The sequence below is a fragment of the Melozone crissalis genome, unplaced genomic scaffold (genome assembly GCF_028551555.1).
Source record: "Melozone crissalis strain CALT ecotype California unplaced genomic scaffold, PUWL_Pcris_2 ptg000027l_1, whole genome shotgun sequence".
In the NCBI taxonomy this organism is placed as follows: Eukaryota; Metazoa; Chordata; class Aves; order Passeriformes; family Passerellidae; genus Melozone; species Melozone crissalis.
In genome coordinates this window covers 45318933-45346412 of record NW_026535805.1, presented here as the reverse complement: position 1 = coordinate 45346412, position 27480 = coordinate 45318933, and the positions used below count along the sequence as shown (strand labels likewise).

Sequence of the window (27480 nt, the reverse complement as noted above, 5' to 3'; positions counted from 1 at the left end):
TGTGGTTTAATAATTTTTTTTATTTACTTGGAGTTCTAAAAACTATTTTCCACAATATAGTATTGATTTCATCTAATATTCCAAGAATTCTGGGAAACGTTCATTCCTGGGATGCCTTGAGGAATTTCTTATTAAGTTGCTTTTTAACTTATTTTTCATAATTTTTCATTAATTACTTGGCATTATTGAAGTAATTTTTAGTTTACCACATCTAAAAGCTTTTTAGAGTATTTTTAAATTTTGATTTCAGGCACTTCTGAAACAGCAGATGCCCACATGTAGGGGTGTTATATCAGAGTAATTACACCTTTCTGGTGTAATGTGTCCATTTTACAATAGAGATTTTAAAAATTCCCCACAACATAGAAATAAAGAAATAATATTTCTTTCCTTACTAGACTTAAAAATCTATGAAGACTCTATCAAAATTGCTCATGCTAATCTAGGATTAAAATTTTAGTATCACTGAACGCCTACAATTTGACAGAATAAAAGAGCTATTTAGAGATATCAACATTTCTTCCACGTGTAAAGTTCTGTGGTTCGACCAACACTTAATTTTGTTCTCTGTCTTAATCACTGAGCGTGGCATTGCCTTATGCTCTGTGACAACTTCTGGCAAAATCTCTTGCCTTTCCAAAATTACATTTCTCGGTGGGCATGAGAAAGGTACCTCATTTCACCAGTGAGGCTGAAGTTGTGAACAAGGGAAAGCAAGGTACAGTGCCACCTCTTCAGAGCTGTTCCTGACCCATTACATGACAACAATAAACTCTCTGACCAGAGTTTAACCATCTTCCTTTGAGGATAATGGGAACGACAAGGAAATTCATTGGCAGGGACCAGTAAGCCTTGAATCCCAGACTACAGGTTTTGCATTACTATCTTTTGCCTGCAGAGATTTCTGCATGTAAAAAAAAAAAAGGGAAACTGCAGATAATGTTATTATAGCTGAGTAAAACGGGCAGATGCAGAGCTTCTGGGTGTTAAAATCAAATTTCCTCAAGCAACATGAGACTGGACTATAAGATAGAAATTTAAAAATGAACTGATAACTGATATGGTACGTAAAGGTGCTGAATAATGTAGAAAAAGGAGTTAGCTAACTAAAATTCCTCTGTTGTTGATTACAATGGAAAATCGGTGATAATACTCTTAAATGTAGACAGATAATTTTCCACTGAAGCAGGAAAAAAACACAAAACTTTCCATCCGTTCTCTGAGAAGGGTGTCTTCTCACCTCAGCATTGTCCGTATTTCCTCTCCACTCAGAGTAGCAGGCTTTTTGATAGTTTCTAAATTTCTTTCATGTCTCCAAGTCCCTTCTGATCGCCAGCCCTCAGAGGTGTTGTTTTGTCTCTGCAGTGTCTCCTCACACCACCATTTCCAAGGCAGCTCTATATTCAGTGCGGCCAATGAGTGCCTGCAAGCCCTGGGCACCAGAGCATCAGAAGCAGATAGTAACCTAAAGCCCCAGAGCTTTTCAGAAAGTGTTTTGGCAATGCACATAGATGAAATACTAAATGTTATCTCAAACAGATTTCCCAAGATCATTAAAAGGGTTAGCTCAATAGAGCAAAAAATAAAGCAAGTAGTGGAGGGATGTGAGCAGACAAGTGATTCAGTTACAGTAAGAAAAAGCCTGCACTTTGGGAATGGCCAATTTCAAGTATAATAGTGGTTCATGGTTCCACTGATTGGTGATTTCTCCTTTCTACTTTGTAATTCCTGGAATGAATTCAGTCTCTCGCACTGCAGAGCAGGTAGAAACTTGTTCATGTTAAATACATTCTCATGCATGAACAGTATCCTTGTTTGTATGAGAATTCCTGTGGCCAGACAGACTATGGCAGGGATCATCTCCCTGTACTCAATACAGGTGAGGCTGCACCTCAAATCCTCTCTTCAGTTTTGGGTCCCTCACTTAAAAATCATTGGAGGACTGGGATGAGTCCAAAGATGGGCAATACATCAGGTGAAGGGTCGGAACCACAAGCCCTGTGAGGAGCAGCTGAGGGAGTTGGGCTGATTTAACCTTGAGAAAAGGAGCCTCTGGGGGTGCCTTATCGTTTTCTCTCCCAATTACCTGCAAAGAGATTGTAGCAAGATGGGGATTGGCCTTTTCTCCCAGGTAATTAGCAGTAGGACAAGAGGAAATGACTTCAAGTTGTGCCAGAGGATGTTTAGATTGGATACTAAGGAAAATTTCTTTGCAAAAAGGATGCTCAAGCATTAGAAGAGGCTGCCCAGGGAAATGGTTGAGTCATCATCCCTGGGGGTATTTCAAGTGTTCTCTTGGAGACTGGTTTAGTGGTGGACTTGGCAGTGATGAGTTCAATGTTGGACTCAATAAGCTTAAAGGTCTTTTACAGCCTAAAATGATCTTTGTCAGGCATGGTTTAAAAAAGCAAAACTCAGGAGCATGATATGAGATAGCAGTCGTCCACATACAGGAAGCTGCAAGTGCAGCTAATTCCAGAAACTGCAGTCCTTTCGAGAAAAGGTAGTGGTTTTTTATGTAGCAAACGTGAGTAATAACATTACTTCCTAAAACTTAGGAATCAGATATTTCCCTGGAATAACATTTCATTTGAATTAGCATAAATATTATAAGAGATGAGAATTTTCTTTAGCATTTTTTTTGTTGCTTGAAACAGCTGGAGGATGCACTCTAAACTTTTTTTAATAAAGTTCAGCACCAATACTGTTTAAATTATTCAGAAGAGAATTTTGGGTTAGAATAGGCTTTTTTAAATGCATGCATGCTATGCATCCTTGTGATATCTCTTTCTGTACTCTTCAACAGAATTCCATTTCTTTCTGTCTGTTAGATAGATAGATGTACAGATTGCATCTATAGGCATTATCACTAGGAAGAAGATATTTTCTTATGTCTGAACACAGATGCTGTCAACATCTCACTCTTTGAGAAGGGAAATCTTAAATAAAGAAATGTCCATCCATTCATCTTTATAGGTGACACAATACTCTAATTACACTCTCATAAATGAGACAGAATCTATGAGAAAACAACTCCATGCAGAACACACTGCAATCAAGCTAAAAATCAATGATTTTCTAACCACAGTTATGTATGGCTCTTCCGTTAAAGAACATTTGCCTATTCTATTTTCCTAATCAGTCAATAATACTTTATCTGACATAGTCTCTCAGAGTAACATAGAAAACCACAAAATTGGCTCTGCTTCTTGGAAAACAGGTCAGGAGAACAAGCATGGCCATTGGGAACATTTACTGAAAGGATCATAACTAAAAGTGAATGGTAAAGGCTTATATTTTAAGTCAGAAATACCTCTGATCTATGAACCTTTATAGGGGAAAGGCACACAAGAGACTGAAGTATACTTTCAATTCAGTGACATGAATGTCTTTATCTAATATGTGCTCATCAAAACTTAGTAAAAGCTTTTAAAGCTTTATTTCAAGGTCAAGGGAAAGATATTTTTTCTTTTTAAGTGCAAAGCAAAAGAAAAGAAAGAAAATGCTCCTGATCTCAGACTCTGAAGATTTCTCCTGACTGCCTAACTGTGAGTCAAGCCACGAACTTGTCTATTTAGCAACAGCAGAAAATAATACTGCACAGTTATGTCATTTCAACCTAGTAGATGTATCTGTGCATGGACATTTAACATGGAATAATTATCCCAAATATCAGGCCTGCTGACTCAGATACACATCTTATTTTGAGGGCATAAAACAGTTTTCCTTCATTAAAGAGATTAACTTTGTATAGTTTGAGGCATAGGCATATTCTAATCCTGTAATTTCTGGATGTGACTGGAAAAATAAACATTACATTAATCCTCAGACCAGCATAAAGAGAGTTGAAGAAAAAAATTAGGTTCTTTAATTAAAGCTATGCCACCCAGCTGCTTGCACAGCACAGGTAGATCTTTCTGCACACCTGAAAGTCTAAAGGCAAACTGTTTATTTGGTTGCCTGTGTGGGTTTTAGATTATTTGTCACATTCATGCTTGATTATTTCTAGTATCATATCTCCCCAAAAAGTTCTTTATGAGATTGACAGTACAGTGTCAGAAGAGGTTGCCTGTCAGACACTAAATTACTCCTCTGCTTTGCTCTAAGAAAGTTCTCTCGCCAACTCATGAAAAAGTGAGTGGTAGTGCAAACCCAAGCCCCCTCCCCTTTATCTATATTTATTAAAGGGTTGATATTTCTAATTCTTTGTCAACCAGGTCTTACCAACGTCATTCACCATTTGCCTCTCTCACATCTCTCCCTACTTTGTGCATTCCAAGATAGAAAAGAACAAGCACAAAATGTCAGATCTGGATGGAACAATACTCAGTGTTGACTTGGAAGCATTCAGCTCCCGATACTCCACAAAAGAGCCACTGAAAAGTGCACTGCATTTATTCATCTGCTACTAACATTTCATGGACAGGGCATCTGCAGCAGACAGTGAATGGTCACCTTTTTCTGTGCTGGAGATCTCTTTGCACAACATATTGGGGGGGGGCAGGAGGGGATGGGAAGTAAATAAAAATATTTCCAGTCTGGAAATTACAGGGGAAAATACTGTTGCTACTTCCTGGATGGAATGTGGTCAACATACCCAACCTCTCTCACACAACACAATCTGAGGGGGACTAAACAGAGGGTGGTGTGGAGACTGCAGCCAGATTCTGTCAAAACCCTTGCACAGGAGGGAACTCAGCGGTACTTTTTAGTGGGTAAGCCACATAAGAGCTGAAAACCAAGAGAGACTAAGGAAGAAGACCTGCTGTTAAGTCAGCAGCTCTGGTAAAATCACTTTCCTTGGACTGATGCATGTCCCAGTCCCAAGATTATCTCAGATATTATACTGAGACACCCACCACCAAGGTACCACCCACACCTCACTGAGTAAAGGCATAGATGCATGACTAAACTCAATCAAGCTCTGCCTGAATGTACATAAATAATACAAAAGAAAATTAAGAATCACCAGAAATTAGGGAAGACCCCATCATAACTTCTGAGCTCAGTCAATGGCCTGAACCTTCTCCCCCACAGGGACACATATTGGCTAAGAGCTGTATTCAATGCATGCTGAATGATCATCTCCTTCATACACTGCTTTGAATACATTTTTGCAGTCAGACACTATCACTGGCAATCCTTCAACCTAAAACTGTCACAACTTTATTAATGGAGTGCTATTCTGTGAGCTGTTAATGAGAGTCCTTAATGGGTGCAAGCAGTCACTGGCAGAGGTAAGGATGTGGAGATCCAGGAGGGGGTCTCTCTGTTTGGCATGTGACCCTGAACAAGTCAGTCCAAGCACCCTCTGATCTGGAAATGCTCAGTGAACAGTCCCCATAATGGGACACTTGTCAGCATTGGTGCTTGGCACCAGTTGACAGTGGATGGGAACTGACTATCTCCATCAGTTTATCATCCTACTGTAAAGCTTTCATACCTTCTCTCTGTGAGTTCTCACAGGCAGCTCCTCACAACACTGGCTCCTTTTGTCTTTCTTCCACATGGCCAGCTGACTCCTTCTTGCCCCTCACAGCATGGCCAACTGACCACAACTCTCCTTTCACACCCCCTGATCCAGTCTTTTATAACACTCATCCTTAGTGGACACAGCTGTGACCTATTAAGAGCAAGGCTGTTCCTACCCTTGGTAATTAGTACAGCTGCAACTCCCCAAGGGCAAGATTGCCTTCAGCACTATCTCTATTCTCTTACAATTCATCCTCCCACAGACACTGCCAGGCTGGTTGGGCACAAGAGTCTCAGTTTTCCTGGGACATGGACAGACTAATCAAGCATTAAGCATTTAAGAAAATCTTCCTCTTTCACATGACAGTGGGCAAGGATGGGAAAGGATCAATTTCCACTAAAGCTGATTACTAGTAAAGTAAACTGGAGTTGAGTCTTCCACCTGAGAGTCACCTCATCAATTGCAATGGAGAGTCAATCTTAAGACTAAGTCAGTTCTTATTGTGAGGTGAAGGAGAAACAAGGGGTAGGTAGGAAAAACATTTTTCTAACTCTTTCTCTCTTTCATCAAATTTCTATCTTTTGAACACTGAAAGCTAACCATGTCCTGGAATGACACAAGTGTTTAGTTTTGTTCTGGTATAGATTAATGTTACCATTCCCAGTTGAAAAACTCTTTCAATAGGTAATAGGGCACAGAAACGCCATGGTGACTTTGCAGCCTCAGTCCTTGTTATAAAAGCAGAAGAGTTGTTTAGGAGCTCAGTTCTCACAGAAAATCAATGGGAGTTATGCGTCTGGCCTCCTGTGACATGTTTGTATATCCACCAGGATATATATGCTACCTCTTTAGGCATGCTTTAAAATCATGTTGTCAATCATTGATGGTGATGGAGCACAGAATTCAAAGTCCACCAAGTGCTTTGAGGGACATATTTGAGCTGCCTTTTGTGTTAACAACAAGTCATATGAAGACCACGGTAATTGCCTTTCTGCTGTGTTTGCATCTCTATTCTGCCAGATTTTTTTCTCTTCTCAGTCACAATGAACCTATTTTTCTTGTTATGTTTTTATCTCTTTGGGGAGATACAATTTGATTTTAACCAAATAGTCATATCTGTCTTGAGGATTTCTGGAAATGTCAATTAGGAAAGCAGGCTTTTCTATTTTCCATGGAAGACTAAATACTTAGAGGATGACTACCAGTCATGTGCTCGCCTTATAAAAGTAATGCAGAAAGAAATTTCTGTTTTTCCAAAGAACCTGCAAGGCAGTTGTCTCCAGCTGCATTCCTGCATTGACTCTTCACTACATTCTCTTTTAGTTTATTATGTATATCTCTGAGGGTTTCCCTCTGTAATGCTCAGGGCTAGAACACACCATCAGGCTCTCTAGTCTGACATTTTGTTGTCAGAGACTCCTATATTTCAGCTAGGCACCTTTTCAGCTGGTGTGTATTTTTCATTAGGTAAACAATCATCTTCTGCAGACACCAGGGAAAGCAATATCCACCTTGTGCTGTGGTAGTTTATCACTCTTAGTGTTAAGAACCTGTACCTCATTTTCAGTCGAGATTCAGTTAGCTTCAGCTCCCAGTCATTCATTCTTGTTTAACTGTCCCTACTATGTTAAAGGGAGCTGTTGTAGCCAGAATATTTTTTCTTTTTTCTTATTTTTTCTGCAAAGGTACTTAGTATCCACAATAACCAAGTTACCTCTTTCTGAAGAGATGAATTGAATAATTTATTCTTCTATGTGGAAAAAAATAAAAATCCCTACTTTGTAAATAACTCAAGTGACTTTTTTTTTTGTTCTTCCTCCAATTTTACATGCAAATTCCTGTCTCTTCAGCGCTTTATAGACAGGTGATGTGTGGCCATGGTCAGTGTCCCCTGTTACAAGGTTTATAATTTCATGTCTGTATGAAAAAGTATCAATCTCGATTTTCCATTCACCTTGTCGTTATAAAGCTACCTTCCAGATGTAAATGCAAGTGCCAATATAACATGAGACAGTAGGGAACTGGGCCCTGAGGTTAGAAAGACTATATTTGGGTGTCACAAGAGAACATAACTCTGAGTAATGGGATAAAATTAAGAGAGGGAAAATTTAGGCAGACTGGAATGAAATACTTCTTAACTGTGAGATCTATGAGGTTGTAGAATAATCTTCTGTGATGGAGGCCTAGTTACTTCAGACATTTAGAACTAAACTGGTCAAAGCACTTGAAGATATTCTGTAAGGAATTATCCTGCATTGCCAGAAGGAAGGATTAGATGACCTAGTAGGTCATTTCCATCTCCTCTTTCTGTGATTTTGTTGTACAAAGCCCCATGAACAGGAAATTGTTATCAAAGTTAAGAGATGCCCCTAAACCCTGTTCGTGTAAGAGAAAAAAGAATAAATTACATCTCTTGCTGGTAACTGTGCAGGAATCTTAATCCAGCATTTCTGTGGGTTGGTAAATGCTACCAGTGCTGGTGGCCACATGCATAGTTTGTGAAAGCAGAAACATCTGCTAATGGAAAAATGTCAGGAATCTGCAAGTGAATTATGAATAGGATGCCAGAGAAGAGCAGTAGGAAGGGAAAAATAAGAATGGGCCTGACATGCAGAATAGGGTGATGAGCAAGTTATTAGTCAGGAATGGATTGGCCTGTAGTAGAGGAGATGAAACCTGAAGCTGTAGTCATCCATCTGGGAAAACGAGGTGGTTTTATAGGCTTTTGTGCATGGCCATTGATTCACATAATGATATTACCAATTGGAATCATAATTAAGATGAAATCAGAGCCAGGGGCTTTGCTAAAGGTTGCATGGACTCACAACAAGCCAAACCTCTGCAGAAATGTATAGATGGATGAGCAGTCTAGGAGAGAAAACTGTCAGAAGAATATTGGTAAGAAACAACTTAGAGAAGGATCCCACAGTTCTAAGGTCATTAAGTTCCTCCTTTGATTTGTGTGTGTGTGCTTTAATGTGGTTTGTTCCTAAAACAACTCTCAACTCATAACAGATTGTGTTTCCTTAATTATTGCTCTTATACATTGATCTGCATGAGGAATCACAAAACAACTCATTGCTTATTATTTCTGTTGCTTAATTTTTACATTTGTCTCTTCTCCTAATCTTTCTAAATTTAGCTGCAAATAAATGCAAACTGTAGATTCCTGTTCTGGGTTCACCTGGGAGGGAGAAAGTAATTTCCTTCATAGCAGCCTGTATGATGCTGTAGTTTGGATTTTTTACTCAGACATTGTTAGCAAACTTGAGTTTTGGCTATTGTCAAGCAGCGCTTGAACAGCATCAGAGCTTTTTCTTTTTCCCACTCTGTCTGTGCCTACTACTAGGAAAAGGTTGGGAGAGGACACAGCTGGAACATCTGAACCAAATTACAGGGAATATATGGTAGGGAATACACCAAATAGAGAGGTGTACTCCCTACCATATAATACTATGCTCAGCAATAATAGTTGAGAATAGAGGAAGAGAAGGGAAAGGGTGTCCTCTGCTTCAACTGGTTGGGCATTGGTCTACTTGGCAAGGGGGTGAGTGATTACAGAATTTGTATTTCTCCTCTTTATTTTATTTATTAATCTGTCTTTGTCTCAACCCATGAGTTTTGTAATTTTTGATCTTCCTGTTCTCCTCCCCTTCATGTTGATAAGAGGGGAGTGAACGAGAGGCTGTTTGAGTGTTTAGCAGCTGGCCAGGGTCAAATCAATACAGTGTCTTCTCATCATTAAAAATAAAAAGGTAAAAAAAGAGTCAGACAGGATTCTACCACTTAAAACTCCTACCTTCTGCTTGCTGTAGCAGCCATTCTGAAAACACATTTGATCAATCCAAAATGCATCATAGCACTTATATGTGCACCCCAGTTCCTAGGTGACTCAGTTTTTACCTTTTCCTCAGAGCTTGTTCAATAAGAAAGAAAATTTGTGAATAAACATGTTTCATTTTCTTTATGTGACCAACCACTTTCAAAATACCTTAGGTTCTCTTGTTCTAATTTCACAATTCAATTTTTTTCTTGTAAGCAACCTAAATTGCAACAGCCTCTACATCTCACTGGATGTCGCAGACCTTACATTGTGGCCTCCTCTGAAACACACATCATCCTCCCATCTGCTGGCATCTGTCATGTGGCATCTCTCACACAAGGGAACATGAGACACATCACAGTGTCCAAGCTGGGCTGCTTAACGTTGTCAGACACTCAGCTGGAAATACACTCCTGGCAGTGGGCAGGGTAGAGTGAGGAGTTTCAAACTCTGTTCTTGAGAGGCAACAGAGACGTCTTCCTACAAATCTTCCTACAGCCCACTTGCTCATCAGGAAAAACCTAGGATCAACATTTGTGTCCCCGCTGAAACATTCAATTTATTACAGTTGGATCAGTCCAAAGCTTTTCAGGATGTGTGGTATGCATCTACTTCTCTAGATCAGTGGGTTAGCCAAGCGTGTTTTTTCCCCTATTTATAGCTTCTGTTATATTATAATATGTATATAATATAATATGGTATATTTTAATTAATTTTTACTTCTCTGGCTGTACTGAAAGTATTTACGTTCCAAAATTATTCTTCTGAGAACAGTGTTACATTTAGATGACTTTCTAACATTTTTCTAGCCATGAAAGCAGTAGGATAAGCAGCATGGAACGGTAAGTAGTAGGTTCATCATTAGTTCAGCAAACTCTTTTTAAATAGCCATATTTGAAAGCAAACAACGAAGAACCCCTTAGGCATATGGATTGAAATAAAAAGATAATTTGCCACCAGGTGTCAGTAGCAGTTCTTTCATTGTAGTGGAAGGCTTAATATCAGGACTGAAAAGGTAGAAGCTGAGACAAGGTAGTCACAAAATTAAATGCATTTTTAAAATTGCTGTTCAGACTAGGAATTTAAAAATGATTGAGGGAATTTCTCTTCCTGCTGGAACAGGGCAATAGCAAAGAAGACAATATTGGTGTATAAAATTGTCTTTGCCCTCCATTTCCTACTAAACCATTGTGGGTTTGTTTCCAAATTACAATGACTATCCTTTAAAGAAAATGCATCTGCGATCAACCCATGCAAAAATTTGCTGGTACATGGTCAGTCGTGTTTGCTTCTTGTCTGGTCACCTCCACTCTGCTCTACCTATTAATAACATTCTTCTTCCAAGAAGACAAACCTAAAGACAGACTTTCTTGCTGTCTTGATCTCACTGGGCAACAGAGTAATGAGAATAACCTGGTTATCCCAGTTTTGCGGCAGTCATAAGATACTGTTTTCAATTTTTATGTCCAAGATAAACTTTTAGTTCGCTTCTTTCATGGCTGCTGGGAGGTTTCACTTGGTTGTTACAGTGCCATAATTAAAATGTAGCTCGGTGTCTGTAATTTTAAGTCCCCAGAGACTTTACCTATTCAGGAGGCAAAGATTTACTGTGATATCTAAAGAGAGACGTCACCACTCCCCAGCTCTGCTAACAAAGCCTGGTGTGAAACATATGACACAGTATCATGCGCCATAGATATATCTTTTCCATATTAATATCTTTATCAGTGATCTGGATGAAAGGATCAGGTGCTCCTCAGTCAACTTTTTGGACAATACCAAGTTGGGCAGGAGTGCTGATCTGCTGGAGGGCAGGAAAATTCTGGAGAGGGATTTGGGCAGACTGAATTGATGGGCTGAGGCCAATTGTATGAGGTTCAATGAGGCCAGGTGACAGGTCCTGCACCTGGGTCACAACAACCCCATGCAGTGCTACAGGCTGTTGGAAGAATGGCTGGAAAACTGACTGGCACTAAAGTACATGGGGATGTTGGTTGACAGACAGCTGAAAGTAAGCCAGCAGTGTGCCCAGCTGGCCAAGAGGGCTGATGGTGTCCTGACCTGCATCGGCAATAGTGTGGCCAGCAGGACTAGGAAAGAGATTGTCCCTCTCTTCTCAGCATTGCTGAGGCCATACCTTGAAACCTCTGTTCAGTTCTGGGCCCCTCACTTCAAAAAAGTCATTGAGGTACTGGAGTGCATCCAGAGAAGAGTGACAGAGCTGGTGAAGGGTCGGGACCACAAACCTTACGAGGAGTGGCTGGGGTTTTTTAACCTGGAGAAGAGGAGGCTCAAGGTAGGACCTTATTGCTCTCTACAACTACCTAAAAGGAGGTTGCAGTGAGGTGGGTGTTGGTCTCTTCTCCCAGTCATCAAGCAATAGGACAGGAGGGAATGGATTCAAGCTGTTTAGGGGAGGCTTCAATTGGATATTGTGAAAAATTTCTTCACCAAAAGGGTGGTCAAGCCCTGGAGCTAACTGCCCAGGGAAATGGTTGAGTTGCCAGCTCTGAAGGTATTTAAAGGATTTTCAAATGTGTAGGGATACAGTTTAGTGCTTAGGCTTGGCAGTGCTATATTAGTAGTCGGACTCGATAATCTTAAAGGTCCTTCCCAACCTATATAATTCTGTGATTGTGTGGGAGATGCATCCAAAAAATGTGTGTGCAACTGCTGCAAGATAATTCCTTTATTTATAGAGTGATTCCAATGCTCCTTTGTAGAGGTTTCTATGCTCTGTGGGGAGCATGCATACAACCAACACAACAAAATGGAAGTCAGATCATGCTCCCTGATCTGGGACAAGTAGATCTGCACACCAGAACTGCTCAGGGTGGTATTTAAGTGTGGTGGTCTTAAAATATATGTCCCTGAGGTCAGAACCAAGGGATTCTTGAACAGTAGTCCTGCTGATAAGGCTTTATGATTTTAGCAAAATCATTTTCTTCCTAGACATCAGTTGTGTTGTCTGATGTCTCTGGGTTATCACAAGGGAAATTGTGAAATTTTACAAAAATTTGGGCTCTTTAATCCAGCTAGCACTAGTTTATCTTTCAGAAGATATGTATAAACAGAAGATAAATATGTGGACAACTGGCCTGGATTGCATTCTGTACCTGAATTTCACCATATGGAAAGTGGAGAAAATGACACTGACTATCTTCCTAAAGCAGTTACAAGATCTGTTATCAAAATTGCAAGAATAACAGGAAGATCATTAATGACAGTTGAAGCAGAATTTTAGGTAGGAAATGATGTGATGATCCAGGCCACCACTATTGCTTTATAAACTCATTTTACACGTGTGATTTGTTTTGAGAACCAAAATAAAGTGGGAAAGGAGTTTGCAACAAAGACAAAGGCTGGTGTGAATACAATTTCTAGGAAAGCTGATTCAAGAAGTAGAAGGGAAGCTTCAGACTCTGGGAAAAGGAGATCAGGAAAAAAATCTGCAAGTAAACTATTGCTGCCTGAAAGTACCAGATTCTGTATATTCATTTTCATGTAGGATTGGACACCAATCTTTAACATAGAGGGTCCCTTTTCTCAGTCAGATTGCAGACTGGAGCCCCCTGGGCTGATGTGTTTCAAGCACCAGAACAAACTTTGGGAGAGCCTGGCAAAGGTTTATGTCTGCTGAGGGGTAGCAAGCCCCTTAAAGTGGATTTGGAGATGCAGCTCCTTCTCTATCCAGAGTAGCACTGGATAGATTTTTGTAAAAGGTTTTGGAGTCTGACTGTGCCAGACCCTTGTTTCTGATGATTATGTTTGTTTAAATTAGACCTCTGAGTTTGTAACAATGGAATTATCTATTTTTCAGGACAATTAACACAATGCTTTTGTATGAGCTGAAGGTCAGAGGATTAATGTGGTTTTATCTATAAAGCATTTTTAAAAGCTAATTAAGAATCATCCAGTTTGCTCTGTACTAAAGACTGAGGACATTTCATATTAGATGACTCTTGATCCTCTGCAGCAGTGGAGAGCGGGGGGGAAGAGAGAGAGAGAGAAATAGAGGGGGAGAGAATTGGAGAAAGAGTGAACTGGCATGCAAATAAATATATCACAGGGATGCAGTTAATGAAGTGCAATAAAAAAACCTCCGTTCTGGTAGCAGTAGAGATAAAATTGTCTCTTGGACCAAAGGACCAATCTAAAATATTAATCTGAAAATATACTCAGTATTTTCAATTACAAGCATTCCTTGTTAGACCAAGAAAGATGGAGAGGAATATAGAGAAGTGCTTCTCTCAGAACATTATTTTAGAGATGCTTTTATCACTTAGTGCTTTCAGAGCTTTCTCTCTCTCTCTCTTGAGCCTGACAACCTGTACATGCCACCATTCCTCCATAGGGAATGCCTGGTTAATGGGCCTCCAGCCAGACATGAGTCTTCTGGGAGAAAGTGTGCAAGGGTGTGGAGCAGCAGTGGGACTTGGGTGCCAGGAGGACCTTGGAGCAGAAGGAGCTGCCCACTGGTGTGGGGATGAGTGTGGGTGGCAGTGAGAAGGCAGCTTGCCCTGAAAACACCTCGGTTTCATGGATTGCAAAGGTCAGGGGACGCAAAATGAGACACAAACCAGACACATTCAGAGGCAATGCAAGAGTTTGAAAACCAGGGTGAGGAGTTTATGCTCAATGCAATGGCCTCTGCCTAGCCTTTTAAAGGGAAAAGGCAAGAAAACTGGAAGGTGTTTTTTGCTTTTGGATGTTTATGTATTCTGCTGATTCAAATGTTCTGAGGTTGATTTTCTGTGTCCAAATTATGTAAAGATATCGAGGTGCCTCATTTCAAAACTGGGCTATGCACTACTATTCTGTTGATCAAATATGGCAATTATTTCAGGCTTAAAACATATTAGGGATAACAATGGGTGCTGCCAAAGGTAGAAAGTCCATATGCATTCAAAGAACAAGCTGAAAGAGGAATAACAGCAACACGTGCAGCTAGAATACATTATGAATTACCATCCTCTTACACAAAGGCTAGTAAACTCCAAAAATGCAGCAACTTACAGAGCTAATAAAAGGGACAGAAATGTGCAGATATCTTGGTTTGTCTAATTTGTGTCTTTCTAGCATTAGGCTACAAAGGATGACTCACTGGATTTAGCAACTGCTTGTGAAGATGAACATATTAATAACTTCATGCTGCAGCTCTGGCATAAAATGTAATCTTTTACATTTCTGTATTCTCAAGTGAAATACAAGCTTAGGACCAGAATAAAATTACAAAAGATATTTGAATTGTTAGCTTATGTTCTTTTTAAACCTGTGTTTATACATTAAAATATGTAACTTAACTAGTAAAAGAATATTCTCTTTCATCCCTATCCCTTCCCCAGTGTGTACAACTCCCTACTATAAAAGACATATTTAAATATGGGGCTACCAATATAGTTGTCCCAGGTAATCTGTGCATTTTTATGTTTTCCCAAACATAAATTACTATTTTTCTTCCCATCCATAAACGTTTGAATAAGAAAACTTATGCAGTCCACATATGATTCAGTGGGAAAGAAACCAGTTGCTTATTGAAATTTGCATATGTAAATCACAATATTAGTAAACAGTGGGATATAGATACTTTCAACTTTTGATAACATTCAACAGCTTAAAATAATTAGAAAACAGAATGCAAGGTTTGCCTTGAGAACATTGTAAATGTAGCCCTGAATATTTACATCCTGTTTTGAACCTTTCTCCGTGGCTTTAGGCATCGCACTAATCTACAGAAAGGTTAATCTGAGTACTTGAGGGCTTGTAGAATGTTATATAGAAAGTGACAGATAAAGCATCAATTGGAATCAGTGTTTCTAGTTATTCAGATGGTGACCAACCACTGAACATTTTGTTTCTCCTTGATTTTAATGAGACAGTTTTGCAGGCTGTGCCATTTACTGAGACACTTTTGCATTTCCACATTAAATATACTTGCAGATTTACTGAAATAATGGGGAAGAAAAATACAGCATTTTTAATATAGACAAGACCCAAAGTGCTAATTTCTAATCTTATTGAAATATTTATATTTCTATGCATCAAACAATCAATTAGGTTTAGGATATTCACTAATTTAAACTTTTAAAAAATTATTTTCTGGGCATGAGTAAAAATTCAGAAAATAACCATCTATTTTTATATGGTAATATTTCCATTTATGACTTAAAAAAATCTGTATTTTTAAAATAATTCATGGAAAAATATATACTCTCCATTTAGTCTTTGCCATGTAGCTTTTGAAATTTGTTATACTCTTGATAAATTTAGTGTATTAGTGAAAGCAGTGTTTGTAATTGATTTGTAAATGCATTTATATTTACAAATTATATTTGTAAAAGTCTCAAGATCATAGAACAGGAAATTGCATGTATCATATATACAGATATCTATAACAATATAGTATAATAATATAATATAATATAATATAATATAATATAATATAATATAATATAATGTAATGTAATATAATATAATATAATGTAATATAATGTAATATAATGTAATGTAATGTAATGTGATGTAATATAACATAATATAATATAATATAATATAATAATATACACACTGTGATATCTGTCTGTCTGTCTGTCTATCTATCTATCTATCTATCTATCTCTCCACTTGGATTCTTGAATGCTAATGAGCTACATACACCCTTATCTCAAATCCTTAAAACTTGAAAGTGATTACACTAAATAGTGAGGTATCATTGCAGAGAAAGTCAGAGTTCAATTTCTTACCTGCTTTTTTAATTTCAGGGACAGATGTCTTCTCATGAGCTTTCTCCTTTTTTCCGGTTTTTTCTAAGATTTAATTAAAGAGAGTAATTTGATGTGCTAGAACTCTGAATCATACACTCAAACATGCAGTCAACCAAGTCCTGGTGGGCACATACTGAAAAAAATATGACTTATTTGGGAGTTCAGATTATTCCCTTATAGCACTTGCACCCAACTAGCCACAGAGCAATCACCTGAGAATGAAAATTAATCAGTATGCATCAACTATGGATGATTTGAACCCTTAATAATTCATCAAAAGTTAGGCAAAAAATCATCAGTGCATGAATGTGGCAGCTTCTAGCTTAAGTTCCAGTAGCAATGAGATTATTAAAAAATAATGAATGACTTAAATGTTTTGCATGAAGCAACACCTTAGTGGACTTTAGATTCTTTCTGAGAATGTATGATTGGAACATTATTTAGATGGATATCATGACTATGCAGTTTGGTCACTGTAAGTCTCAATTGTGATTGTATAAAATAAACAGATCTACTCCACCTTCAGAAACTGATGTGCAATCAATTGAGTGATATTTTCCCTGAATTTTGTATATTGCAGTATAACTATGTCCTGTTAAATATGGACTCCATTAAATTGTTTAAAAAGCCCATTGATGGCCACCAAACAGGGCATTTCATTTGTTAGAAAATAAGTTTAGGTAATATTGGATGCTGAACATATTGGACACATAAGACATTAGATACAGAAGAAGTGGAAACATGCAAATAGTGACTCAGCAACTAAGAGAAGTACAATGCAGCCAGTAGCATAGCATTAACCTAACAGAAAACAAGGGGAAATGAGCCAGAACTGTGAGTAAAAGCTGAATGAGGCCAGTAAGAAATGTTTCCAAACCATACCTTTCACCTTAGTTTCAGTCATAGTCTTCTTTTCATCACTCTTTTTCTTCTCCTCTTTTCTCTCTAAAAATAGAAATTGAAGTTCAGCTGGATACTTTTACACAGAAACACACAAACGACCATGTATATATGCATGTATGCATGTATGTATAAATGTATTTGGGATGGGGCATCCACTAACTGCAATATGTTCAAGATTTGACAAGTTGGTCACTTATTGTCAGCAGCTCAGAAATACAGCTTAATACCCAGAGAGTGAATGTGGTGCTAAGGATAAAACTGGAACAAATATGCACACCAGATTATTACTTAAACATTAATTCAAGAAACTATGTCCATTAACCTGGTGTAACTAAGAGTTTTTTGTGGTGACTCAAGAGCCATTCACTTGCTGTGTTTCTTTTGTAAGACCTGACTGAATGGCAGCAAAACTTGCACATGGTACTTGGGAACAAGTGTAGAATGCCATGAAAAGCCTGCACGTACAATATACCTTTATTATACTTTTTACTAATTGAATCTTTGAAACTGTCATTACAGGACTTCTCTTATTCATGGAGAATTGTTGTTAAAGCACCATCTACAAAACAACATGACATTATTTCAGAAGAATCTGCCTCGATTTTGGAAGTTATTAGGGCAATTATAGAAATAAGGAGAATATTTTTTAAAAAAAAAAAACAAGCTTAAACAATTTAATTACTTATTTCATGAATGTTTTGAATTGTAAAGTTGAGAGTTTGGTAAAGGATATGAGAAAGTTATAATTCTTATTTTTCCTTTGGGAAATGAATCCCCTTTTTGATGGGAAAGAATTTAAGAGTATAAGAATAGCTAATCTCAGTGCTTTTTTAATTGTTCATCCATGAAAAGACAAATTTGTTACCTTCAGTTTGTGCTGCATGCTTCAGGTATTGATACCCAAATATAGTTAGTGAAACTATATTTTTCTTTTTGTGATCTTTTACTATTACAAATGTGGATAAGAAACCAAGATTTATTATCTTACAAAAGATAGAACCATAAGACTTTAAACAAGAGACTTTTCTTTAATTGAAGCTATTTAAGGAATAGGAATATTTTCAAATCCAAGAAACAAATATACTCCTGTCCCTTGCACAAAACTAATATGAAGATAAAGGAAAAAAAGCAAACCAAAACAAAACAAAAAGCAACTTACTTTTCACTTCTCTAGGTACCACAACAGACTTTTCTTCTGCATGGAAAAAATATAGACACACAGGAGAAAAAATTAAAAATTGTAGAACATTTTACCTAAACTAAAAGATATCTGTGTGTTTGAATTTTGAAAAATTGAAAAATTGCTGTGTTTATAGAGTACCTGAATTCCACACTGTTTTTGTGATGATTTCATGAATAAACTTATTTTGCCTATTGTGGAGGCAATGCATTTTTCAATATTCAGGATCTCCTCAAATGATACTTCTGCTGATTTTCTGACAATTGCTTTTAATATCAAGCATAAAATAGATGTTTGCCACTTCTTTCTTGTTTTAAACAGATTTTTTCAATGCCTTTCTCTCGTTTTTGTCTTCAGAAAATTCTCCCATACATTCTACAGAATGTTTCTCTAAGTTTTATGTGCTTAATTCTTCCTCCTGAAATTCTGAGCACTACACTACACTTGAAGCTACAAATTCCTCTGTGTTCTGAGGTTTCTTAGGTATGTGTAGAGCATCAGAGTAGTGATCATCTTACACTAACTTATTTTGAACTTCATAGTCTTGTATACTTTAATATTCTTGTTATTGTCTCTCTCTCTCTCCCTGACACATTTCTCCAGAGACTTGTGCTAGGGATTGTGCCTCTCTGGTTGAAAGGGAGGTCTTTTCACCTTCAGATTTCACAAAAGTTCTTCCACAGCTCCACTTTCCTGTGCCACCTATGACTCTTCAGTGGATTATTTCCATATGTAATGTGGATCTCCTCTAATTTCTAAAATGTGGTTTAATTACTTGCATAGTCTGCCTGAATTAATCAAACCGTTAAACATACTAAGTGTGTGTCATTTACTGGCAGAGAAGAGATTCCTTCTGTCTTCCTTCCATGAGGCTTTATCAATAGTAATTAGATGTTGAAGTGCTGCTTGGACTTCTGTAATGTCCATTTTTTTCTGAGTGCCTCAGTTCTGGCAAGTTAGATTGATTTTTTGGTATCTTAAATTTCTGGTGCTAGGTGAAGCATGAGAATAATTTGTAAGCCCAAGGTCCTTACAACAAGATTCTCTTTAATCCGAGACCATTTCTGCCTTTGAACTTGCAGCATTTTGCCTGCCTCTGGGGCCCAGAAAAAACCACATGAAATCTGCCTTAATTTGCACAGCAAGGTTCAGAGCCATATACATCTTGAAAACCACAAGCTGAGGCATTGAGCTTTGAGATGTGAAACTTTGTATAGAAGATATACAAGAAGTGGCAGGAATGTTTACTGCCAATAACCCAAGCCAAGATTATGACATCCATGGCTGCAGAATCTTCATTGCCAAATCATTCTACCAATTAAACCCACTGACATAATTTTCTTCCATCAAGCTCTCAAGTTGTATTATTCGGCGTCCAGGCAACTTTGAGATGTCCATATTTGTTATAAAGTTTCTGGGGGATGATTACATGGAAATATTAAAGGACTAGGCCCCCTATTTTGCTGCCTAATGCAAGATAAGCACTCTTGCTCAAGTCTGAGGAAAACAGTCACTGAGATTCCATTCACATCTCAGCTGCATCTAGCCCCACTGGTGCCCCTCACAGCTGCCACTTAGAGAAATTTCTGTAAATAAGAGACATGGTAAATGGACATTATGGAAAGAGCCATTTCTGACTTAAGGAAGTAATCCCATTTCTTGAATAAATATATTTCCTCCCAGTTTGAACAGCTCACATTTAGAATGTTGTATATTAAGTGTATATTTAACACCAGCAAAACTTGTAATTTCTGAAGCAGTAAATGTAGTGGGCTCTATGCAGATATGTACACAGCTAAATTAAGAGGAAGAGCAAATAATTAAATAGGAATTTAGGCTGGTCTTTTGTGCTGTAAAATATGAACCCCATCTGTTAATTGAAAGCACTTACTTTTTTAGCACAGAACAGTTACAGAACTACAAAGGGCCAACTGCATAAAAAGGGATCCTCATATGCACAAATTAGGGGTTACACAAGGAATCACAATGTGCTTTGGAGGATTTGGCATTGACCACAATATGAAATTCAAGTGCGATTAACAATTGAAAAAAATCTATTGTTATTGCTACTGTTCCTTATTTAACAGGATTTTTTCACCAGTAACATTAGTCCTGAGTCACACTTCATGGACAGAGTAAAACATACGAGTACAAAAAGACCTCACTTTCAAAAGCCTGCAATGCATTTACAAGAATGAAATAAGGATATATGCATCTGGAAGAGTACTAGACACAATGAGCCAGCAAGGCCAGCAATGGACTTTTCATTTAGTCAAGTTTTTTCTGTAGACTCTATGCAGAAGCTGAGCTTTATGTAGCATAAGAACAAGTGCAGTGAACATGAGTATTGTGAATTAAAGCAATGATGTACTACTGAATGAGACACTCAGGTAAAAAACTTATTCCTGGGTGAAAAATAAAAAGAAGCAGCATAGAATAATTTTCTTGTAAAGTGACTGGATTGAACAGAACAGACCTTGCAGCAAAGTAACCTCTGAGATGGAATTATTTATTTTTAATAAGGGATGAAGGACCAAGGCCAGTAGAAATCCAAGTAAGATTCAACAAAGACCAAGAAAGGGGTGTTTCAATCTGAATTTTCTCCACCCATCTTGACAGCACCTTGTGTTTGTGTTATTCTCATAGGAGAGCAGCTAATTCTTGGACAATGGTGGGAAGGGAGATAACACAAGCACGCTAAGAACGTGGCACTTGAAATCAGGCTTGGTAAGACCACTGTGCTACTCTGCCAGCGCTGAGTGGAATCTAAATTTAGAGATGCACATGAGTTACAAGACATAGTGTCACAGGAATGCTGCACAGGAGCTGGAAGAAGAAGGTGCTCTTAGAGTTTCTTTACCATACTGCTCCAGATGGTCCATGTTCTTATGGAAAGTCTCATTCTGGAAGGAGCTGTCACCTCATCCCAACGTGTCAGAGAAACTGAGGTAAGCAGGGAAGCAAAATATAGCCACAGATTCCTTCTGCTGGAGAGGCATGCATATAGCAAACACTAGTGGGACTGAATGCCAGAAGTTTGGAGATGTTGGGGTTCACATTAGCTTTCTAAAGTTCAGATCCTTATATGAGGCTTATCTGCATTTATCTAAAACCCTCTTGTGAGGAAACCTCAGGAGGAAAGCTCCTGTGAGAGACTTGGGATATTTATTGCCTGACTGTGAAATGCTACAACAGCTTTTCTTGCCTACAGATTCCAGTCCTGGCAGAGCTTATGATCAGCAGAGACACATGTATACTCACTGACATACAAAACAGAACAAAACAAACATTAATTCATCTTTTCCTGAGAAACCGTAATTCAGACTGAACACAGTGACTTCATTCAGGATAAGACTTCGTTTCATTTTTGTCCAAGCAGCTCTGTACACCTTAAGCTGTCATTGGCATAATTTTAAAGGACCATTCAACCAAAACACAAGCTGCCTTTTAATTTTTTTTCCTTATTAATTTTGAAGGGATTACAGTCCCTCTTTCTTTTACTTGGTGACTGAAATCCTTTCTCTGCTGGACTCAAAAAAAGTTTTGTTGTTGATTTCAGTGTGAGTTGGATACCCTTTTAAATATTAGAATAACTCATTACATTTCAGTTTTAGATGACATTTCTTTTCTTTTCCCTTGGCCTGTTGCTTAGGGTAGAGACTAACAATGACTGGTCAGTTGCACTTTTGGCTCTAAACAATTTAACACCCATTCACAAAATAGGATCCCCTAAGAGTTACAAAGCTTTTGGAGAAATGAATGAACAATGAAAGGAGGTATTTCTGCTTAGTTTATGAGGTCATGGAATCTCATACCTTTAAGAGTAAATCTAAATTTCAACCAAAAATTGACCTTAGCTGTCTCTTTGAAAAAAAAAAAAATCTCTTTCTAGGGTAAGAGAGTCCTTGTTGGTCTGGTTACTTTCTCTATGAGAAATAATTCTGTCTTGATTCAGCCACACTACTGAAAGGCCAAGAAAGATCAAAGAAACCTATAGTATTAATCCAAAGTTCCTAAAGTTCTTACAAATGCTTCTGATCACACGCAAAAACAAAGTGCACGCACCCATGCACAAATGTGCTCCCTCTAATTTACAAGTGGGTGTTTAGGCCAAAATGAAGTGCATTTATTTGCAAAGCTCTGTTTACATGACACTACCTTTTATTTTTATTTTTTTCTGCAGAGTAAGGAAATAGAATTTCTTTTCATATTGGGCAAGTGAAAGACTCTTGGGGCACTCAGATCACTGGAGATATAGCACACCCTGAAGGCCTAGGCAATCTCTCCAGCTCGACTCTGCTTGTTTAGAAACTGCTTCACTGTTTTCAAATCCCAGTCTGAAACACTGTTTGGCAGTTGTGAAGATTGCTTGTGGAGATAATTTTGAGGTCTGCAGAATCTATGCAATAGAAATATCATGCTTGAAATTCCTAATGCTTTCATGTGACCTACATAAATGTTTCTTATTTCTTCCTGTAGTGATTATAGACTTCTTTTTCGTGGCTCTGTTGCATTAAGCACCAGAACTCTTTGTTAGTAGCATGGCCCATATGTTGCCCTCACTAAACAGCACAGTGTGGAGCAAAGGAATAAAACCACAAGAGAGATGATGCCAGAGTAGGCCTGGCAAGTCAAAAAAGATGACAGAACAATTTCCATAACAAGATCAGCAAAAGAAACTCTACTGGACAATGGTCAATGGTAAATATGATGCAAATATGATTATGATGATTACTTAAATTCCCAGGGGAGCACTGATGTTTTATGGTACAACCATTAATAGTGAGAGCCAAACCAGCAAAGCTAAAGTAGTTTGGCTAGGCTTCTCCCTCCCTGTGACTGAAATTCCTGCTGGACAACAGGAATCAATGTCAGGCTCAATTCTGTTACCAGAGCTGGGAGGAGTTTTGCTGATGCTCTTTATGCAGTGTGCTTTTGGGCAAGCGTGTCTGAGCCTTAAAAATGGGATGATGAGGTTATGCAGGACTTTTTTAAGAGTTTCATGTTTCTTTCCAAAGAAACATCAGAGTTCTTCCTGATTAACTTAATTCCAGTAAGTGTTTTCCATTTGCAGGTGTAACATATGTAAAAGACTATGGGTTTTCTATTGCATTTAAAAAGCACTATGAAAGGTTAAATAAATCTTCCGAGGTATTTGTTTGTGTTTTATTGGGTAAACTTTGGGGAATATTTATTTTCAAATGCATACTCTACCATTTTAAATTGTATTATTATAAAGGTTGATAAAATTAATGGTATGTCTAATCAAAATATACATATCTTTATGCATATTTTTTCTTACACTAATATGCTTTTTTCTCATGTCTGTTTAACTTTTTGTATTTTATGATAGAATATAAGAAGTACAGAAGAGCCTCATGTCATTAAGGAAAATGTCAAGGACTTTCTGAAACAGTGAAGATTTAGGGTTTTTTTCATCATTGCTAAATCATTAGAATTTACTGCTTAAATGTCTAACTTAAATCATTAAATAGTTCCCTTTGCAATGCTGTTCATATTATTTCAAAGATTTTCTTGTCTTCAGTAGAGACTCTTGGAGATATAAGGCCCATATTTCTCAAAAAAACCTTTTTATGCTGTAAACACAGCAATGCATTAAAGCTAACTAAACTGTTCATCTATTAACCTAGATTAAACCTAAACCATTGTATTACAACATTTCTAATATAAATATTTTTCTTTTTTCCTGTTTATATTCTCCCTTGGATTAAAATTTATCAGAAAAATGGATTTTCATCCACAACTCCTGTCAGTATTATTCTAAATAGGGAGAAAATTTTCAAAATTATGTCTTTTTTTAAGGGTTCTGTTGTGTCTTGAATCACGATCTCTCACTGAAAGAATTTTTTTAAGGTAATTGATTCTATAGTATAAAAGAAAAACAGAGTTTTTTTATAGAACAATCCATGCACAGAAGAGAAGGCAGACATTGACAGACTGTACAGAAGCAGATTGATTTGTAGAAGATTTATACACTCCTGTACATCAAGGGAGCTTTGTCAAAACTTGTATTGACTTCAATAATTTAGATATTCTTGGTTATTATATTCATGAACAGAGATACAGACTAGAAATTCTTCTTAAGACAGTCTGATAGTGTACATTCTATATAGCAACACAGATGCAGTTGCCAATTTAGCCTCCACAGGGGTTTTGGGGGAAGTTAAACACATTTCACAGCAACTCACTTTACTGCATTCTGCTAAATTTGTAATTAGAGGATTCAATGACCTAGAGAAAATACTCTTTTTCCTCATAGATCCTCTGAAGATGTTACAGATTTTTTTTTCCTCCTCACTTAATATCACAGATACCATCAAGATGACAAGGAATGGCCAGTATACTTCAGTCAAGGAAGGGAGATATTTCAGAACTTGTCATCACGCATTAACAGAACAGAATGGTTATGTTGATGACTCTTCCATGATAAATGCTCTCCCATTCAAAGATACAGGAACAGACTTTTAGGACAATACAACCTGGAAAATCATACTCAGATACAATGCTATTCAAATGTTTTTTGTAGTCCAATGCTCTTCAAAGTGGTAGAAAGCACAGGTCTGCTTGAGATCATATACCACATGCATTAAGATTCTTTCCACCAGGAGAAGGATTTTAATACAGGCTTCTCACAAAGCTGCTGTGATCTTGTGAGAAGGCAAAGACATGATATTCTGCAACAATTAACATGAAGATTCACCAGTAACTAGCTAAGACTCTGATCTTAGTTTTTACACTTGTATAACTGCAGAGTCTTCCTGAGCGATTACCCTGCCATGTCAGAGAGGGAAACATGGGAGGACTATCAGAAAGGAAGGCCCTTTTCATGTGAATGTGGAAATGGAGGAAGGAAAAAGCTGTGTGAGCTGAGCAAAAATTCAAGACCTAAAAGAGAAAATCTCAGAGAAGCAGTATACACTGCAGAGAAGTTTTAGGTTGTCAGTGAATAACAAAATAAAAGAAATCTAGAGTTAAAAGTGGTGCGGAAGACTACCAGCAAGGAAGAAGGAGGATATTAAAGTCCAAATTCAGATAGCCATGGAGAACTGATCTGTTCAAATTACTGGTGACACCAGTGTCCTGACATGGCAGCATCAGTGTCAGCTGAAAACACTGCTTCCAAGTACTTGTGAAAGCTCCATAAAAAGATAAGATAAAGAATTTAAAATTAGTTCTTTAGTTCTTAGTTTACCAAACAAGGTTTCCAAGCTTGAAATACAAGTAGATGTTATATATCAATGCCTTTATCTTCACAAATTCCTTTATCTTCTTTCTCTTGTTGACTGTTACAGGATCCTATCATTTGTTTTATTATTCTCTGCTGCTCGTGATGAGAAAATTCAAAATCTTCATGGAAGTTTTATGGTAAGATCTTTGAAAAAGCCAATCAACCATGAAATAAGAAATGATTTTTTTCTTTCTGACCAGATTAATATAAAGCATTTTGCTTTTTTGACCAGGAGATATCTGAAAATTTCAACTCACACACTTCAATGCCATTTATTGCTTTGTACACTAGAATCTAGTGTACAAATTGAGATAGTCTTAAATAATTACCCCCTTTCCAAAAGATTTACTATGGAGCTGAAGGAAGAGAAAAAGGCAATGACAATGGGAGGAAGTGTGAGATTTAATATATAATAATGATATGCTCTTTTTCTAAGGCCTCAAGAATTCAGGAGAGCATAATTTCTACAGGACATTGGATACTATCCAGGAAAAGCATTCCATTTGAAGGTATCAAATAATCTAAAAATTTTAGACATATGTGGCACATACACATCACTATTTCTACCTTATCAGAAAACAAGAATGGTCCAAGATTACCTAAGGCAGCAGTGGCAAAATGGAGCGATACTAAAAACATGTCAATCTAGAAAAAGAGTAAGGTCCTTTCAGCCTTCACCAGCTCCATAATTACATATATAATGTCTGAATATCACTGAGTTGGAAAGTCTAGGGTGTAAGTTCATTGGTTTCATAAATTTTTTGTGTGACAAACATTCTGTTACTTCCTACAGTTTTACCTTTTTCAGAGCTGGTTTATTCTGTCAAAGGCTAAGCCAGGCTTTGATGTTATATAAAGTATATTTTTCAATTAAAAACACTTCTATCTGTTCTCTATTCTAACAACTTATGATACTACTTCCAACTATATTTATAAGAAGACTCTTTTGTTTCAATCTGTCCCTTCTACTGATAAATGATATTTAGTGATGTACCAGTCATAAAAGTATCTAAGCACTAAGAAGTCACATGCACATGTCCCTTCAGCTATTTTAAAGATTTAAATTTCCATGCCTACTCCTCTTTTTTCCCTTCTGACATTTTGCCAAATATTCTCATAAATATTTTTTTTTCCTCTAAGGCTGAAATAAAGCTTCAGGGTTTAGGGCTCCTCAAGGCACTGTGGCATATTTTCTCATATATGGAAAACAGCATAACAGCTTTTCATGATAACATTTTACAAGTAATTTTGCCTTCTTCATGTCTTCTAAATCTTGTGCATGAAAAGTATGTATCCTAGTGACTGGCCTTGAGCCTTAAAGGGAATTTAGTTACATGGTTCTGAGCAGATAATCTCCCCCAAATTTGTTTGCCAAATGGGTGTCTAATTTACAGTGCCAATTACCTGAATTGCATGCATAAATGAGCTAATGAAAAACAAAAATGTGTAACTGGTCATAAATAGTCATTTCTATGTGCAATTGCAGTAATTGCATTCTCCTCATGATTTTGAAAATCAAGAATCTAATGTTAATTTGATGTTAGTTCATCTTGTGTAACAGTTATATTTAAAGATTAGGTTTATCATTCAGCAAATGTGTCAGCCTTGCTCTATTATGTCTTTTTCCATTATGGTTAATTGACGGATGACAGAGTTTAACATTGCAGGGACTTCTTTCTGCTGATAAGCAGGGTTCAGACATTTTCCCAAAGTAAGCAAGAGTGCAAATCTATTTCTATACTGTCTCAAAATAACCATAGTTTTATACTCCTTTAAACAGCATGTTTAAAAAGAAATAATCATTTGAGGTAATTATATTTTTGGGGAAAGACATAATAAGTCACATAACTATTTTTATCCAAATGTCCTGATTCACAATAATCACGTTACAGAAATATCTAATTAATGTAACACTTTGTTTCAGTCACGGGTCCTGGCAAAACCTAAGTCTCATTTTCTGTTTTCAAATGCAGGAAATCTTGTAGCTCTTGTTACTTACTCTACTGCCACCCCATCTGTTCCTCTCTTAGACTGACATTGCTTTCTGGGTAACATAGAGCTAAGACCTCTATGAGAGAAATTAGCAAG

General features: G+C 37.3%; 1 protein-coding gene across 1 annotated transcript in view; it reads right to left on the bottom strand.

Moving 5' to 3' along the window:
• TRDN (triadin) overlaps positions 1 to 27480 on the bottom strand; it is a 221442-nt gene that overhangs the window by 93611 nt on the left and 100351 nt on the right. Inside the window, 2 exon segments of the mRNA XM_054279039.1 lie at positions 16040 to 16102; positions 16943 to 17005. Coding sequence (XP_054135014.1) covers positions 16040 to 16102; positions 16943 to 17005 — 126 coding nt within the window.